This window comes from Aureobasidium melanogenum (genome assembly GCF_000721775.1).
Source record: "Aureobasidium melanogenum CBS 110374 unplaced genomic scaffold scaffold_3, whole genome shotgun sequence".
Classification (NCBI taxonomy): domain Eukaryota; kingdom Fungi; phylum Ascomycota; class Dothideomycetes; order Dothideales; family Saccotheciaceae; genus Aureobasidium; species Aureobasidium melanogenum.
This window is the reverse complement of record NW_024470055.1, coordinates 1,495,854-1,512,771: the sequence shown is the minus strand read 5'-3', so window position 1 is coordinate 1,512,771 and position 16,918 is coordinate 1,495,854. Positions and strand designations below refer to the sequence as shown.

General features: G+C 43.7%; 6 protein-coding genes across 6 annotated transcripts; 2 read left to right on the top strand and 4 right to left on the bottom strand.

Annotated features, from left to right (window-relative positions):
• Window positions 1-310: 310 nt before the first annotated feature.
• On the top strand, window positions 311-1,946 carry M437DRAFT_72943 (Metallo-hydrolase/oxidoreductase; the record flags this gene model as incomplete). The annotated part of the gene is made up of 4 exons (XM_041025937.1): window positions 311-472; window positions 528-1,299; window positions 1,482-1,515; window positions 1,913-1,946. The coding sequence occupies 4 exons, from the start codon at window positions 311-313 to the stop codon at window positions 1,944-1,946; spliced, it is 1,002 nt and encodes a 333-aa protein (XP_040883160.1).
• Window positions 1,947-2,465: 519 nt separating this feature from the next.
• M437DRAFT_40849 (uncharacterized protein) lies at window positions 2,466-3,021 on the top strand (the record flags this gene model as incomplete). Its single annotated transcript, XM_041020264.1, has 3 exons — window positions 2,466-2,651; window positions 2,709-2,905; window positions 2,955-3,021. The coding sequence occupies 3 exons, from the start codon at window positions 2,466-2,468 to the stop codon at window positions 3,019-3,021; spliced, it is 450 nt and encodes a 149-aa protein (XP_040883159.1).
• A 1,500-nt stretch (window positions 3,022-4,521) lies between these two features.
• M437DRAFT_27638 (uncharacterized protein) lies at window positions 4,522-5,389 on the bottom strand (the record flags this gene model as incomplete). Its single annotated transcript, XM_041019122.1, has 2 exons — window positions 4,522-5,202; window positions 5,264-5,389. Coding segments are annotated over 2 exons (807 nt in total), but the record flags the coding sequence as incomplete, so codon positions are not given.
• Window positions 5,390-6,984: 1,595 nt separating this feature from the next.
• On the bottom strand, window positions 6,985-8,259 carry M437DRAFT_63644 (purine nucleoside permease; the record flags this gene model as incomplete). The annotated part of the gene is made up of 2 exons (XM_041024287.1): window positions 6,985-8,007; window positions 8,059-8,259. 2 exons carry the CDS (start codon window positions 8,257-8,259, stop codon window positions 6,985-6,987), a joined length of 1,224 nt encoding a protein of 407 aa, XP_040883157.1.
• A 5,464-nt stretch (window positions 8,260-13,723) lies between these two features.
• Window positions 13,724-14,479, bottom strand: M437DRAFT_63643 (uncharacterized protein; the record flags this gene model as incomplete). The annotated part of the gene is made up of 1 exon (XM_041024286.1): window positions 13,724-14,479. One exon carries the CDS (start codon window positions 14,477-14,479, stop codon window positions 13,724-13,726), a length of 756 nt encoding a protein of 251 aa, XP_040883156.1.
• Window positions 14,480-15,997: 1,518 nt separating this feature from the next.
• Window positions 15,998-16,261, bottom strand: M437DRAFT_41738 (uncharacterized protein; the record flags this gene model as incomplete). The annotated part of the gene is made up of 1 exon (XM_041020433.1): window positions 15,998-16,261. One exon carries the CDS (start codon window positions 16,259-16,261, stop codon window positions 15,998-16,000), a length of 264 nt encoding a protein of 87 aa, XP_040883155.1.
• Between the last annotated feature and the right edge of the window lie 657 nt (window positions 16,262-16,918).

Here is a 16,918-nt window from a genome sequence, read left to right as displayed (position 1 = left end):
GAGAATACTGCATGCAAGTTCACGGGACATTCTGTAGTGGGAGAAACCACCGCACCGAGTGAACTCTCAGACCCGAAGAATGTACCGTGAGATTATCCACAGTTCTCAACCAATAATCATTGACTCTTAATCTACCGGGACTTTCGGATGCGGGATTGGGCTCTACATTCCCAGCCTGCCGGGACATTTGTTGTTCGAGAACCGCTCTGCTTGATCTTCTCTGGCAAGGCATAAAACTTGATCACGTTGTCCATCTAAATGTCACCCCACGTACCTCTAACACCACGAGATCAAAGCACCAAACATCGTCATGGCTGAAGACAAAGGTGGCTACCGTCAGATTAACAAGTCTCTGAACATCTGTGTGTTCGAAGAGTATCTGCGAGGTCAGAATGCGAACCTTCCAAAGCTGGAAAATGTGGAACAAGTCTCCCCGAGAGTCCTGCGAGTCCTTGGGCAGAACCCTGGCAAGGTGAGCTCCAAACATGTGCTTCAGGCTTATACCAAGAACTAACTCGTCTCCAAAGTTTACCCTCCAGGGCACAAACACGTTCATCGTTGGTACGGGTCACCAGAGACTCCTCATCGACACCTCTGGCGGCGAGCCCGAATGGGCTTCGTTGATCGCATCCACGCTCGAAGACCAGAATATCTCCTTGTCCCATGTTCTTTTGACCCACTGGCATGGTGATCACACTGGTGGGGTGAAAGACCTGCTCTGCCTCTACCCACACCTACAGGGCCATATCTTCAAGAACGATCCAGAAAAGGGACAAACAGATATCCAAGACGGACAGATCTTCGAAGTCCCCGGTGCGACTGTTCGAGCAGTGCATACGCCAGGCCATTCGGAAGATCACATGTGCTTCGTCCTGGAGGAAGAATCAGCTATGTTCACTGGTGACAACGTCCTTGGCCACGGCACAAGTGCAGTAGAGGACCTGGCCATCTTCATGACAACTCTTGTGAAGATGCAAAACCAGGCGTGTAGTCTCGGCTACCCAGCCCACGGAGTTGTGATCGAAGACCTGCCAGCCAAGATGGCCAGCGAGCTACAACGCAAGCACCGACGCGAGAATCAGATCATGCAGGCTCTGTCTGCCGCTCACCAACGTGGACAGAGGAGTGTCACGGTGGCGGACCTGGTTCAGGACATGTATGGCGCAGCAGTGGACGAAGAAACACGCACTCTTGCCTTGATACCCATGATGACAGAAGTGTTGTGCAAGCTTGCTGGCGACGGTCGCACTGCCTTCCAAGTCGTTTGTGGTGTGAAGAAGTGGTACTACTTCGAGAAGAGTCGTCCTGCCACGAGTCAGAGAGTCGAGAAGGAGAGAGAGCGCAAGGATTCGTTGATCGGGGTGCAAGCATTGGAAGAAATCTTTGCTTCGGCTTGATGCATTTTTACCCTGTAACTGATACTGTAGCTACTTTCAAAACATATAGATCATCTGAAGTTCAGTTCCCACAATGAAACCAAGCCCAACATTCTCGATCTCATCAGTTTGGTCTTGTGTAAGGAATGTCATTTACAAGCTGTCTCCATTTTCAGTACTATCTCTCGAACTCAACTCCCTCCATCTCGATGTCTCTCTCATACGACATAAGCCTAGCGACTCATTGATTCTTGCATAAAGGTCATCAAGCCGATCATGGAACCAACGAACGGGAAAACACAGCGAGCAACATGCAACCACGCCCAACCATAGATGATATGCTGAACCTCTTTCAGACTGACGCTAGACGGACCCACCAGAGCCTCATCTGACAGTGCAAACAAGCTGTTGTTGGTAGGCGCCATGACAGTCAATGTGTATGGCACCATGGTAATCGTTGCGGCGCCAGCCATTGCATAGCGCGTCCAGATATCGTTTCTCGATGCACGTTTCTGAGCCGCAATGTAGAAGAATAGCCCGGTGACAGCGACCGACATGGCTGGCATATAAATATGACCATACCAGTACAATCGCGACCATTGTCTTAGGAGTTGATTTGGTGCATCAGTCGTGTTATACAAGACAGGGACTGTAACAAATGAGATGCTCAGCATGGCGCCTGTTTTTGTGTCAGTTGTGCTTTTGAGAGAAGTAAACGATACTAAGTATTACTGACCTGAAAGAAAACATGCCGACATCATTGCGCTTGCCTGGATACCGACGCCTTCAGGTTTCTTTTGAATGCTTCCCATCATAATTTTGAAAGAGCTCCGAACTTGGATCTTCGAGTATCTTTGGTGTGTAGACTGCCGTGATATAGCAGGTTTGATGGTCGGAACACGATGAAACAACCCCGAAAAACCCACCGACTCCTGACACCTGCCCACAATCAAATGCCCCGACGATTTTCATCACATAAGCCAAGATCTCCTACATTTGTTGTGCCTAGTGTTGATTGACGGTTGGCTTTTTCGCAAAAGTTTCGTCGCGCATCATCCTCCCAGCTTTTGACTTATGGATATCCCACCAATGCCTGAAACCCCAGAGCCTGCTGCCATGCCAGATCCACCTCGCTGTCGGTTTCTTTGTTTGACAATCTGTGGTTACCGTAAGCCAGGCATGAGCGAAGAAGACTATCGAAACCACATGATCAACGTCTCTGTTCCCCTAACAAAAGATCTGATGGTGAAATACGGCATCAGGAGATGGACTCAGGTCAGTCGTCAAGTGGGTTGTCTGCACTCAATGTAACTTCACTGAACAAAAGCCCAGATTCACAATCAAACCAATACACGCGAACTCATGTCGCATCTTTTTGACCCCCAAATGTGTAACGTTGCCGACTACGATTGCTTCAGCCAGGTTGTTTTCGAATCTATTGAGGATTACAAGCGAATGAAGCAGGATTCTTGGTACAAGGAACACCTTTTCAACGATCACCTCAAGTTTGCCGATACAAATAGGAGCCAGTAAGTCTTCCATATAACCATCCTCATTATTCAAGCTGATAGCACCTAGAATGACCATTGGATGGATTGAGGATTTCATACGGGATGGGCAGGTTGTCCAAGAGTCTTCATTTTAGCGAGCATACTGCTCCGGCATGGCTTCGTGTCGACACTCTTGACATTATGGAGTACGTGTTGATGGATCACCCAGGGAGTCCGCGAGTTGGTACCCTTCGGCGGTTCGAAGGGGTAGTCGGGCTCGGGGCATTAATCTCGGGTCATTATGGGTCATTGCGGGCAATTTCCCCTTCTTGTGGACCGATTGCTGCAGCCGGTTCCGGATCCCGACCGCCAAGATTCATAGATGTGATATCAGATTGCGGTTCCGTAGGGTATAAATCATCCAGAATCAAATATGACGATCGAGGCCGAACAAAGTTGTAGAGCCGTTTATGGCTTATCCTTATCCATTTCGAGAAACTCTCATAGCAAAGATATCTCTGGTTGAAGGCTCGATATCTGCAATGTGGAGTACAATCTGGGCGTTGGAGCCTGACTGACTGGTGCTGTGCGCAAGGACAAGAGATAGATGATGTACCCTCAGTACTCATTCAGCGGTTATACCGGCCCGACAAAGATTTCGCAAAGCCGTTTTCCAGAAATGTTCGCCCACAACGACTTCAGCTCGACCCCGTTCCGACTCATCCGAATGTCACTGGAGGTTCTACTGTTGGTTCTACTGTTGGTTAGGCCGAAAATAAAGTTGGGACCCTCATACCATATAGTATGGAGAATCGGTAGGCCGAATTGAGTTAATGCCCACGATGTAGGATTGGCAACAAGGCTCCACACTCTTCAGCGATGACACGGATCCTTCCTCTGTTGGAGCTGTTGCTATCTGCGTCTAACGGCACTGATTTCACGGAATCGCATCAGTCCGAGCCCGTGGCGGAACCGCAATCGTTCAGAATAGGCAGCCTGTTGTCATTCGATATGCTTGCAATATGCACTTTTATGCGCCACATGAGCTCTGTGGCTGTGGCAACTTCCCGTCCAAACAATCCGTTGAAGTGACTAGGGAAGACTCGCTTTTCATCGCTAGGGACTGATAACTCTGTTCACGTCACAACACATTCTACACGGCCTGGATCTAGGCAAATGTATACCTGTTGTCAAGTCTCTTGTAGATGCTCATGTCCTGAAATCAGATATGTTGGGTGAACTACGCTATATAATCACTCGAACCTATACTCTGATTGATCTGAATCCGTAAGGAATGGGAGTGTTGGTAGTTCATCCCAAGAATCCGATGATAACGTCCGAATCTGTTCTTCTGTTGAGATGTGCTCCTGCAGCTCTTCCGGCACAATTTCGCAATCCAGTGTGATGCCTTCTGTCATCTCGGTTGAAACGAGTGTCACATCAATAGTCTTGATGACTTTCAGTGATTTGCCATGACAGCTGTCAATTCTGACTTCTGGAAGTGTTTTCGAGAACACCGGATCAGACTTGAAGATGGATGCGCGAGTACTCAACGAGCTTGGTAGCGGCAGCATATCCACTTTGATCAAACCTCTTTTCGATCTTTTCTTAACGTGAACCTCATAGATCGGTAAGGTTTGGATCTGCTTCGTTGAAGCACGACTGAAGCGATGTAGGAATAATGGTCCTAGGATGGGCAGCGAAGCAGCGATGATGAGAGTATTGATCTCAGCGCCCATGACAATCATCAAGCGCTCTGCAATCGGCAAGACATATTGCGTGGTGTATAGAGCATTGACATAATATATCTTGCAGATGCTAGCGATGGTCGCAAAGAAGCTTAGACCGAGTACGACAGCAATGCCACATTTCTTGCGTGCAGTCATCGCTTGAATCTTCCAGACTACCACTGTTGGTAGTATAGTCATGTAAAGATCGGTTAGGGCGTTGAATGTCACCACAGATAAAGCAATCACCCTCAGCACATCGTGACGAATGCATGAAGGTACTCCTGGCTTCAGACCGTGCTTCCATAGTGCCTCGAAGCTGCCACACTGAGTAAAGACCAGGACCGTCATCATCAAATTCACAACGAGTTGCAGTACGATCAAAGCCCGCATAGCGAGCTTGGTCAAAAGCGATATGTCAAGGATCCGTAACATGTAGAGACAGAATGATATACGTCCGAAGAGTGGAGCCATGAACCCAAGGGCATGGCTGATATACAGAGCCCTGGCGAATTGTGGTGCAGGGTAGGAACTCAATCCCGGCTGGAGCCGTCCAAGAGGAAGACTGCATAATAAGCTCGTAAAGACTCCGAACAAGATCGCCAAGATCTATGGTTCTGATCAGCGACTGTCGCACTGAGTGCAGTAGACTAGAGCAGAGATGAACTACCATCGAGACGAGCATTAAATAGTCCTCCACAAGAATAGCGGAAGCTCTGATAGCTTTGGTGATGGCTCTCGCAACGACCATCGTACAAGAGAAGCCCGTTAATACCCACACAACAGTGAGGGTTGCAGGCTTCAGACCTGGACCGATAGGCTGATCAGCCATGTCCGGACGAAGGTGAGGAATGGAATGTCTCAATTGTTGGTAAGTCGGAGTCGATGAGTGGCTGCTCAACCGTACGCGCGATATGAAGCAGGGAACGTGATATATATACGTCGGTAGACTACTGGTCCTGAAATTCTCGAACGAGACAACACAAAGCACTGAGCAGAGTGTAGTATACGATCGGAGACACACACCCGACCGTTGCAACAGAAAAAAGAGTTAAACAATCGAGATCTCCAATACAGGTTCGCAATAGACGTTGGTAACGTTCCGTGCGAGTCACGGACCTTGAGAATCCGAAGTCGTCGTGCCCAAATTCATGCGACTTCTCATATGGATCCTCGACACATATTATGTCGCTCAGCATCTCGGAACGTGTTCTCTGCGTGTTTACAAAGTGGCGAAGAAAGAAGTCTAGGCTATCATGTTCGATATCCTGCCTACGATGTCCAAGTACTGAGACTACTAGTAAGTCTCGAGAACGATTGTAGGTAGCAGAAACTGGCCTACTTTTGTGTGGCGCGTGTGATTGGGGTCGGAAAGCATATATACAAAAGCAAACGTCCTTTGCCAATTCGCCAGCAACAGAACACGGCATTGTAAGGGAGCGTGGCATCTTCGTTATCCCGATTTTGACGAAGACAGCCTTATACTCTAGCAGGTCAGTCGTACCGCGTGCGGCTCCAAACGTTTCCCATGCGCCGTTGCTGCCGGTGAGGCTGCGAGCACGCGATGATGCGGTTCAGCTGAGCTGAATTTGACGCCCAACGCTGCGTCCCGACAACAATAACGTAAAACGTCGGAATATTCAAAGCTTGAGCTTTACATCCTCCCTCGCTCTCTCTCGCTCTCTCAAAACACGTCAATCTGTCAGCAGCCAGCATAGGTCATCCGCTATTTGCCTCTCCAATCAACAATGCGGCCAGATCACACAAGCATTTCAGTTGATGAAAACTGGTTCGCGTGCTCAGATACTAAGGCCGACACACAATCATGTTTTCACTTCTAGAACTTCTAGAGAGATAAATCAATCCATTCTGTCCTTTGTCACAGTCCTGCGTGGCCAGTACCACTTGTTGAGAATGCTCGAGGATCAAGAAATCTCTTTGGATGTCGAACACGTTGTATATGACGTCGCACGACCGCTCGCACGAGAAGAAGGTAGCTGAGTAAAATGCGTTAGCAAGTCTGTACCTCCGATCTTGGTTTTCCTGATCGAGAAATGAGGCAAGTGGAGGCTACAGATTCTGACAGTCCACGTGGTGCCAGGGATTTGCTTAATTTGACCTCTGCACACGAACACTGAGAGAAATACGTCTGATCGATCGAAGCATGACGGTCAGTCGAAGACGTGTGTGATGCCCAGCTTTTCAGAGCTTCTACACTTTTTGATTTGGAATAGACTTGAGCTGTACATTTGCAGGTGAGGTAAGAATGGTGTCTCGACGATGAAAAGGTCTGGTTAGGATCTGCCATTACACATTCTTGTTTTTGTATGTAGACATCTATGTACATTTTGGAAAGTCAATAGGAATGTCAACTTAGACTCCTTCCGGATATTAGTTGATGTAGTAGGCAGGAGTGCCGATGTTAGGAGGAATGTCGCCAGGAAGACTGTCAAAAATGTCTCCAATGTAGTTTCCTGGCTTCAGACCACCAGCGTATGTTGAATTCCAATACATCAGGACGTCCTTCACAATCTCAATACCCGCAAGGTAGATGTTCTGAATGCTAATCTCGAAACCTTCTTGATCTGCGTAAAGCAGATGGTAGACCTCAGTCTCGCCGGGAGGAGCGCGGTCAAAATCACTGATGGTTCTCATAATGATGATGCGGCTGAAGTCAAGCTTCTTTAGGATGGCACCGCGAAGCAGAGACTCGAGGGTAGCATTGTCTTCCTGCTGAGTACCGCAGTAGAGTCCAGTTCCGTTAGTCATGAGGTCGGTGTAGTTGCTGAAAGCATATCCAAGGACAGAGCCAGACCAATACTGGTCTGATGTAGCACTGTCGCACTTCACGACGCTTGGAGGCTGGTTGGCGGGAGCGTAGCCGTAAGTGGCACGGTATTTGGCAGCATCCTCGGTATCGTTCAAAGTGGCCAGAGACGCGAGGTAGAAAGCACGATCAAGGAGGTTCTCGTTGACCTCAAACACTTCTGTACCGTAGATCGAGGTAGGATAATCAATGGGGTTCGACTCATCGGGGTAGTAAGCACCTTGAGGGAAGTACCCGGATGTGTCATTTGCTGGAACTTGAGATTGATCGAATTCTTCTTGCAAGCCAACTTGCACAGCGTACTTGGCAAATGTCACTGAGCCAGTGGTAACAACGTGAGGATTGCCACCAGAGATACCAGCGATCATAAAGTAAGTGGAAGTCAGGTCGAAGCATCCAGACACCCAGAGAGCATTAACGGAGCCGGCAGCGTTGATCTCGCCCTCACCGGTGGTCATCTGACAGACCTCGCCGGATGCAGTACAGTGTGCGTCAGGGAAGAGAGGAGAGAATCCAGGCACAGTCACGTTGTTTGCGTAAAGGTTGAGAGTCGTGTCTTGGTACCAGATGTCTGCTTCAGGGTCGAACTTGAGAGAATTAGCTTAGGAAGTTGAGCATGAGGAAGATCAAAACTGTACCATGCTGATGATGAAGAACTTTGGCTTGATCGATCCTGTAGCCGAACAAAGGCTCGACGCATCTCTCTTGGCTAATCTACGTTGGTGCGCAACATCTTTCGACACGGAACGATGCTTTGGCTTGACCGACGTGCGAGCAAAGGACGAAGCCAATGCATCAGCAGCAAAGAGTGTCGAGAGGCAGAGAGAAACGAGTCTCATGTTGACGATGACCTAAGGAACTTGTCAATGGAAGTGGAAGCGTGACGATAGACGAAGCGGTACCAAGGTAGATTTATAGATAAGATGGCTGGTGTTCGTCCTGCCATTTTTGGAAACGGTTGGTAATCTGGTTGTTCATCGGCGCTGGCCGCTATCTGGGGTGCATACTGTAACTTGCAGTAGCTTCGAACTTGACCGAAAACCACATGGCAGCACGGAAGCAAGCGTTATCGCGCAAGACAAGCAAAAGTTATCAAGCTCGTTCAACGCCACAGTGCAGTATGACTGGTTGCGGACTTTGCTTATCTGAGGCATATCCGTACAGAGTTCTCCATTCACCGTTGAATTCCGGGCCGAGACACATGCAGACACGCGTCACCATTTGTTTGTTACCATGCGATCAGAGTCAAGCAATGTGTCGCGTGAGCCCTGAGGATGTGCGCAGCCTGTCTCAGTCGAGACTTGAGCCCAAGATGCAAGGGTATTTAAGGTGAAGGGGATAAACATCTGTCAACCTAGGTGAAAGACAGAAGTAATGATACCATGGTAGTCCGCGCTCGGGCCCTGTGTGGGGTCTGGATATCGACTAACACGACTTTCCGGTTGAGCTGGAGGACTTCCACGGTGGAACACTCGTCGCCGGTCAAGGACTGATGTACTGTTCTCAAATGATGTCGTTGGTTGAGCAACGTCGAATATACTCAGGGGACTATGGACATCCTGAATCCGAGTGGTCATCGTGATGAGCTTCAACTGAACGAAACCACAGGGGCTTGGAAATTCTGGTCGCTGGATCCAAGGAACAAGTTTTCCTAATCAGCATCGCCAGTGCAGACATAAAAAAGTGTGTAGCGATCGATAAAAAATACCATGCCGCTAATCGAGTTAGAGGATCTGCCAATTTACATGTTGTGCGTTCTGAATATCGTCGTCGGCGCTACGAGCAGGGTCACTAGCTTACCTACACGTGCCGTTAAGTCCGTAAAGTAGACGATAAATGGCATAGAATAAGTAGAATGTTAGTATATTCTACTAATTTTAAGTAAAATATTCCACTACTTTAGTATAGAATAGAATTGTTAATTTAAGTAGAATATTCTAATATTCTACTCCTTAATAAAAAGGTTAAGTTATATAGTTATTCCTCTTACTAAAGAGGTTACCTTATAGTAAGGTTGCTTATATAATAGTACTAAGCCTCTTAATTACTAATTAGTTTTATAGTATAATAGTAGTATATTCTAGTAGAGTTATAGTTAAGTATATTATAATAGCTTATAATATACCTAACTATAGGTAGAGAGACTAGGGTTTAACTCCTTATAAAACTATTTTTTTCTTTTTAGTTAATTATTTAATTAGTTAGATCTTATCTCTAAGATAAGATCTTTACTACTAATTAGCAAATTATATAAAGCCTTATATAAAGACTTATATATTCTTTTTAATATATCTTAACTTAGCTATCCTATCTTCTATCTTCTTATTACTTCCTTTTTACTTAATACTAAAGCTTAGCTCTTAGTTTTCTTTCTATCTTATTTAGTATATAATCTAACTCTAATCTTAATTCTTATATTATATATTTAATAGCTAGCTAGGAGCATAAGTTATAAGGATTATAAAGCTAACTAAACTCTTAATTATCTTAGAGCTAGCTACTATATACTTTAAAATAAAGTACTCTTTTTAAGTTTGCCTCTAATATTCTAAAGCCTAGACTCTTTGCTCCTTAGAGTTAGACTAATAGTATCCTTATTAAAGATAATATTTCTAAGACTAATAATAATACCTCTAATATTAACTAGCTATTACTTCCTTTTTTAAAGTAGTAGTAACTAATACTAATAACCTTAAGTAATTATATTAATAACTGTAAATCTATATTAATATAGTACTTTTAAAAGCCTACTCTTACCTATAGTAATTCTAAAGAACTCTAGTCTTATATAAGAGCTTATTATCCTAGAGAGTATAAGTATAAAAATAAGAAAAAGATCTAGTACTACTTTTATAGTAATAAAGACTATTCTTATAACTACTATACTACTAACTATAAAAATATTAGATTATACCTTTAGAATAGATATAGCTAGAAATAGGTAACTAGTATACTTTTAAGAATACTTATAGTAGTAATACCTTTTTAGATATCTTATAATATTACTAATATTAATAAAACTTACTTAAATAGATATCTTATTAATTTTATTACCTTAAGTAATATCCTCTTTTATACTAGTAGTAATCTTTTACTCTATATACTAATTAATAAGATACTTTCTAGTACTTTAAATCTCTTAGTTAAATCTTATTCTATAGTTACTTAGTATATTAAGAAGAAATATAACTTTTATAAAGAGTAGCTTAAGGCACTACTTATAATATCTTAATTATTAATCTACTTTACTTACGATACTTAGATAGCTAATTATAGTAACTATAAGCTACTAAGTATTATAGCTTAATTTATTACCTTAGATAGTAAGTTAAGTAAGGTATTTCTTACTTTTTATAACCTATTAGCTAGCTATACTAGTACTTAATATACTTTTTTCTTCTTTAATACTATTATAAAATATAGTATTAAGTAAAAAATTAGGTATATTACTTCTAATAATACTACTTATAATAATACTATAATAAGCTACCTTACTACTCTATTTAATAAGTATCTCTCTATTAATTAGGACCCTATATAATACTAAACTTACTACTTTAGATACTAGATTAACCTTACTAGCTAAGTACTTATATTAGTAAGCTTAAAAAGTACTATTAACACTATAATTACTTAAAGTTAAGACCTATTAGAAGCTATCTTAACTTTAAGTTAAGGTAATAGCCTAGCTAATTATAAAGCTATTAACTATCTCTACTAATTCTTTGTATAGATTATAAAGTTAGCTTGCTATTAGTATAAGTTTAAGGTAGCTACTAGTATATCTACTATACTTAATAATACTATAAGATAGAATAGCTAGTTATCTATAATTAAGTAAGGACTTAAATGTAAAGTAACTATATATATAATCTAGCATACTTATAAGTATATAGAGAATACTATTCTTTAGTAATATTATTAGTAGTTTCTTAAAGTGCTTATCGACTTTATAGAACTACTATAAAAGGTAACTAAGCTATATAAAGGTAATAATACTACCCTTAATTAAGTAAGTCTATATTTACTTAAACTATAGATCTAGTTAAATACCTACCTATTTATAGCTAAAATCTAATACCTAAGAATACTAGCTTATATATAATAGGTACTTATATTAATAGACTTTTTATACTAGTATTATAAGTAGAACTTAGTCTATTATGCTTTATCTAATCTAGTCCTTACTTTTGCTATCTAGACTAGCTATTTTGCTCTTAATAAGTAGTAAGCTATTAATAATTATACCTCTACCTATACTACTATACTTTTTTTCTATCTAATATATTATAAAGCCTATCTTATAAAATATTAGCTTTTATTATAGTAAGTACTAGCTATTACTACTATATATACTTTATAGAATATAAAGTATAAAAATAAGATAAAGCTAATTAGGATAATACTATAATTAAAAGAGAAGGAAATAAATAAGCTAGCTAAGTAGTAGGCTTCTTTATAGCATATAAGCTTAGCTAATATACTTAAGGAATATATCTACTTTATTAAGAGTCCTATAGTACTTATTAATAATGCTATATAGTAGTAGCTTAAACTAATATAGTAGCTTAACTACCTAAATCTTACTTAGATAGCTATTAATATTCTCTTAATTAATCTAATATTTACTAAGTTAAAGAAGATATTTAGTAGTTATAAAAGGATATTATTATAGAATTAAGTAAGACTTTCTACTACTAATCTTAGGTATATTAAGTACCTAAAGAACTAGTAGAAGAACCTTTATTTTAAGAAGGTAGATCTACCTATTAATAAAATATAGGAGGATTATATAAAGGAATAAGATAACTTTTTAAAGAAGTAGAGTAACCTTATAGAAGGATAAAGTAATAGTAATAGTAATAATAATATTAGAATTAGTATTATTCTACTAGATAATTAATATAGAATAGAATCTTAGCTAGAAGTAGTAGAATGGAATGGAATAGAGCCGATATTCTACCGATTCCATATATCGTCCACTCTATGAGTCCGTGCTTTCGTCTCGTCGACCAAGCTTTCTTAACCGAGAAGATCGGTTCGAGTTGCTATTCAAGTCATCGTATACCTTCCAGCCTAGATAAGTATTCTGCTTAGGGTCTACAGGATGCTGCATCTATACACTGATGAATGACTTGAATACTCGATCTGCCAATATGTTTGGGAACTGCATATGCCTACTTCTATGATTCCTTATGAGTCTCAGGATACGTCTCAAGCAGAAGGTAAACACGGAAGAGCATTGGTATGGCGGAGGAAGTTCTATCGAACAAAGGATTGTATGGAGTCTTTGACAGATGTAATGGATTAGGTCTGGTCCTCTCCAGGACTCCAGAGACCGACATGGTTGAACGGAGCAGAGCTTTCAGTGCTCAGACAACCATAGCTGATCTTGAAAGTCTGAATCGATGCCGTGGGTGTGACTCGGTAAGGGCCATCAACAGGTAAGTCCAGAACCGAAACCACTGATGTCAGGGCCGTTCTTCATAGGGCTGTGACTGGTGATGACAACATCTTCCAGTGAATATGTTACAGTGCAGTCACTTGTTGTGCTGGAGAACCCAGCACCGGGGGTCAAGTCATGAATCCATCCAGGCGGCAGATTGGTGAGCTTCTATGATACAAGTCCCTTGTGTTGGGATTGATGAAGTTTGCAGCATTGCGCGCGCGTGTTGTCAGGCATGCAGCACAGCCGCTACTGGCAAGAGGAAAATTAGGGCCGTACTTCTCACACAAGATTCCGCATCTCGGTATATACGAATCTGGATGTAGACCTAGAGGACGCAAGGTGAAGAGGTTCGCGGTCGTAGTACATGCGTGTATCGTGTTCGTGGTATCCTAGTCCTGGATTGCATCGCGGGCTCGACTGCAGGCACGTAAACAACTTGGGTCACCTCTGCAGTTGGCTTGAAGCGGAAGTTGTGCCCTGTATGATCGCAGTTGCTGAACCAGATACACGAGTGATCCTTGAGGTCTTCTTGGCCTGAACAGTTCCAGTGCAAACTTGCTGAGGTGCCCAAGCGGAAGCAATCGAAGGCGTAGGAGCGAACCCCTTGGCGAACATGTCCTGTTGTATTGATGAACGAGGTTGGAATCGAGTCCTGAGCCTGTTCTGGTGGCGGCTTGCATTGACAATCTTGCTTGAAACTCTGCTTTACGATTCTGAAACTTCTGATTGACGATTCTCTTGATGATGGCCGTCGCGACAGGAGTCTCCAACGAGAAAGAGCGATGATTGTAAGGGTCGGTCTTGCTGGTCTTGGACATGGACTATGTTGCTGGACGTTTGACTTTGTCAAGAGGCTACAGCTGTCTTGATTGTACCCGGATGATGCGCATCTCGCTTGTTTCAAGTGTGCTTGCCTGGAGTGGGGCTTGGAGTTGAGATGGTGTCGAAACGCCCCCAATCGATCCAGCACGGCTAGGAGACCAATCAAGTTGCAGCCGATGCTTCCAGAAGTGCTGAATCCATGCCAATATCGTGCCACCCTTGCGGCTTGAGTGCAGCCCGACTTCGAAGACTGCATCAAGATATCCAACTCTCATGGTCGTGGCTACGTCTTTCCATTCTCTTTGTGAGATATTGAAAATCAGCGGTCTTACTCCCATCTCTTTGCCACCCGCACAATTCTCGCATTCAGTGATCTGGAAGACACTTCTTTCGCCATCAGGATTGCAGCTATCTTTGTTTGTGATGACAACCAGACCATCGGGCCATGAGCTGACTAGAGCCACACCCTCAGTGTCGATAGGATCTACGACCAAATGCGATTTACTGGCATCACAGTCATAATTGATCCTCGCCGAGTTCTCCAGAATAACAGTAGGATATCTTGTATCGAAGGTAGTCGAGATTGCAAGTGTTGTTTTTGGCTTCTCAGAAAACAGCAAGGCAGTCGAGTAATGTGGATAGAGTGGGTAATCTGCATGTCGGTCGATTGTGGTATCTGTGATAGGGTAGAATGTCTTTTGAGTTGGATCGCTGTTGGAGAGTGTGATTGGAGATGCCAATACAGCAGTTGTTGGCAGGAGAAAGATAGAAAGTAGTGAGAGCAACATGATGCAAGAGCAAGACCTATATTCAACAGAATCCCGAAGTGCGGAACCAGATATATAAGTTCTGTATCATGACTTCCATACGTCCGTCAAATCCCCAGACGTCTGTCAGCTGGCCGTTTGGATGGCTGTTCCATCTCGTAAATCCTCCAGCGTGTATTGACATCTTGGCAGCTGTTCCTTCAGCTTTATTGGCCAAAAGCGCATTCGATCCTTCAAGAGATCCTTCACCTTACATATCTTCTCGAATCACAACCGTCTCTATTGACATGTCTCAAGCAGAATTGTTCAGCACAAGCTAGCACTGTTGACAGCATCACCTGATACGTAGATCCATAGGCAAGCGCAGACATATCTGCGCCTGGCTAGTCTACGCCTCCTGCTTCTGTGGCTGAATTCTGCGAACAATAAGGTCCAGATTTGCTCAGATCTGTCCTCAAGCGGCTCAGTTCGGAAGTATCATCTGACTTTCGAAGAGGCCACACCGTACATGCTACTTAGCAGTGCTGTTTTCTTTTTCAAGCCATTCTGACACTACTGCTTCTCCAGAAATTCACTATCGAAATACCACATTTTGGAGCTGGATCCAGTATCTACGATGCAATGCTTGGAAGAGGGCGCTGACGGCAGAAAGCTTAAAGCTTTGTTTACCGACGCTCAGAAGCCAGCGCAACAGCTTTTGGCGAAAAGCGAAAAGGAAGTAAAGAGCGCAACGTTAAGCTCGAAAAGACCTGCACCTACTGAGAAATGGAAGCTCAGATTTAGTAACTCAGGCCTCATATCGCAGGCAAAGGTATTGCCACAGTCAAATCTCGAACGACGCTCTTCAGCTTGCCGTTGAGATAGCCGTTGCATCTCAGCTCAGCTCTACGTTCTACACGAAAAGCTAAACCCCATTTCAACCGCCTTAGTTGGGGTTGCATTCCGAGCTCTGATACATAGTTCGGCGTTCACATTGCTGCATCATTTTCTGCTTGGAGAAAGTGGACACACGAAATTAAGGCGATCCATTGACAAGACATACTTCATGTCTGGTAGGTGTGATTAGACCCTAGGGCCAGCTCCTGCCTTGCAGTCAGAGATCAAAGTATCCTTTATTGTATAGATTCAGACAGACCGTGAGCCTGATCTAAAAATGTAGCTGCTTAGAACAGCAATTAAGGTCTGGATCCGGGCGTTGGAAGGGGGGGAAAGTTGAGAAGCTTCTGGGAAGCAACGGCCTTGGCACCTTTATCTCCATCAGGCAACAGGTCGTTTATCATGGTAGAGATTCCCCGACTTGTTTTTGAAAGTCAGATCGCAACTGCCTCTTGTGACAAGTCTCACTCATGAGCGCCCGATAGACTGCCATCGTCATAGTCTAGCTGATCAATGCCTCAAGAACCCGCGATGGAGCACCTCATCTCGGCGCCGCAGCATATCAACGATATTCTCCTCACATATGCCGTTATGGAGTACTAGAATGCAGCCTAAGGTGCCTCATAACTTTTTCTTGGTTGAGAGTATACCTGTCGTGGTAAGCTACCTAGGCCAAACCTTGTCAAGAAGCACAAAGAGGAAAGCGAAATTATTCAGGACCAAAATAGATCTGAGTAGAAGGCTGGCTTTGACCTTGTTTGCATGATTCATATAGCCTTTCAACTTCCCTAAAAGAGCTTTCACCACGTTCGCTGCTGTCATTGCCGCGAATCCTTGCCATTCTGTGTTCTTGTGAGAATCTGAGTAATCACAGATGCCCCGTATGACCAGGCAGGGAAGGGGATTCATCAGACCCGCTGCCTTCATCTCAAAGCACATGATGCCTTTCTCACTGTATGACCTACTGCTTCGAAAAGAGGAGTAAAGCCAACAAGCTCGACTCTCCTTATCAACCACTTTGCTGCGAGAGACACCCCCGAAGAACTCGAGCAGCGTTCTGAGCCACCCTACTCTCTTCCTCACTCATCCACTCTTCATTCGCTCTTTTTCCAAATCGCTTCACCCAAAAGTCCCATCCAGCGTTCAAAAACCCTGGCTCACCATTCCACAACCCCGTCTTCTTGTCCAAACCTCTGCTCCACTTCTCCCCAAAGACTGCATTATCAAACTGAACAAGCCTCTCACCAGCACAAATAACCCATTGCGCTGCAGTCACAACATCAGTTTCCATCGCTTTGCTCAGACGTGACAATAGAGTTATGCAGTAGTTTGCTCTTGGCATAAGTTTTTAGTGTCGATTCCAATGCATCTCGCAGGTGGAAGAAGGCGTGTATGCCTATCTCCCTCACAAACATGTCTTTGTCGCCATAATTCAGCAGGGTTGCTGAGGAAGCAGAAAAGTTTATCCATCGTTGTGCGTTGGCAAGACCATTCACAGAAGCAGAAGAGTCCCAAGATCGACATGTATGTTAGTAGCTGCATACGTATTGCCAGCTGGTCCATAGGTTGTAGGAAAGTGCGTTA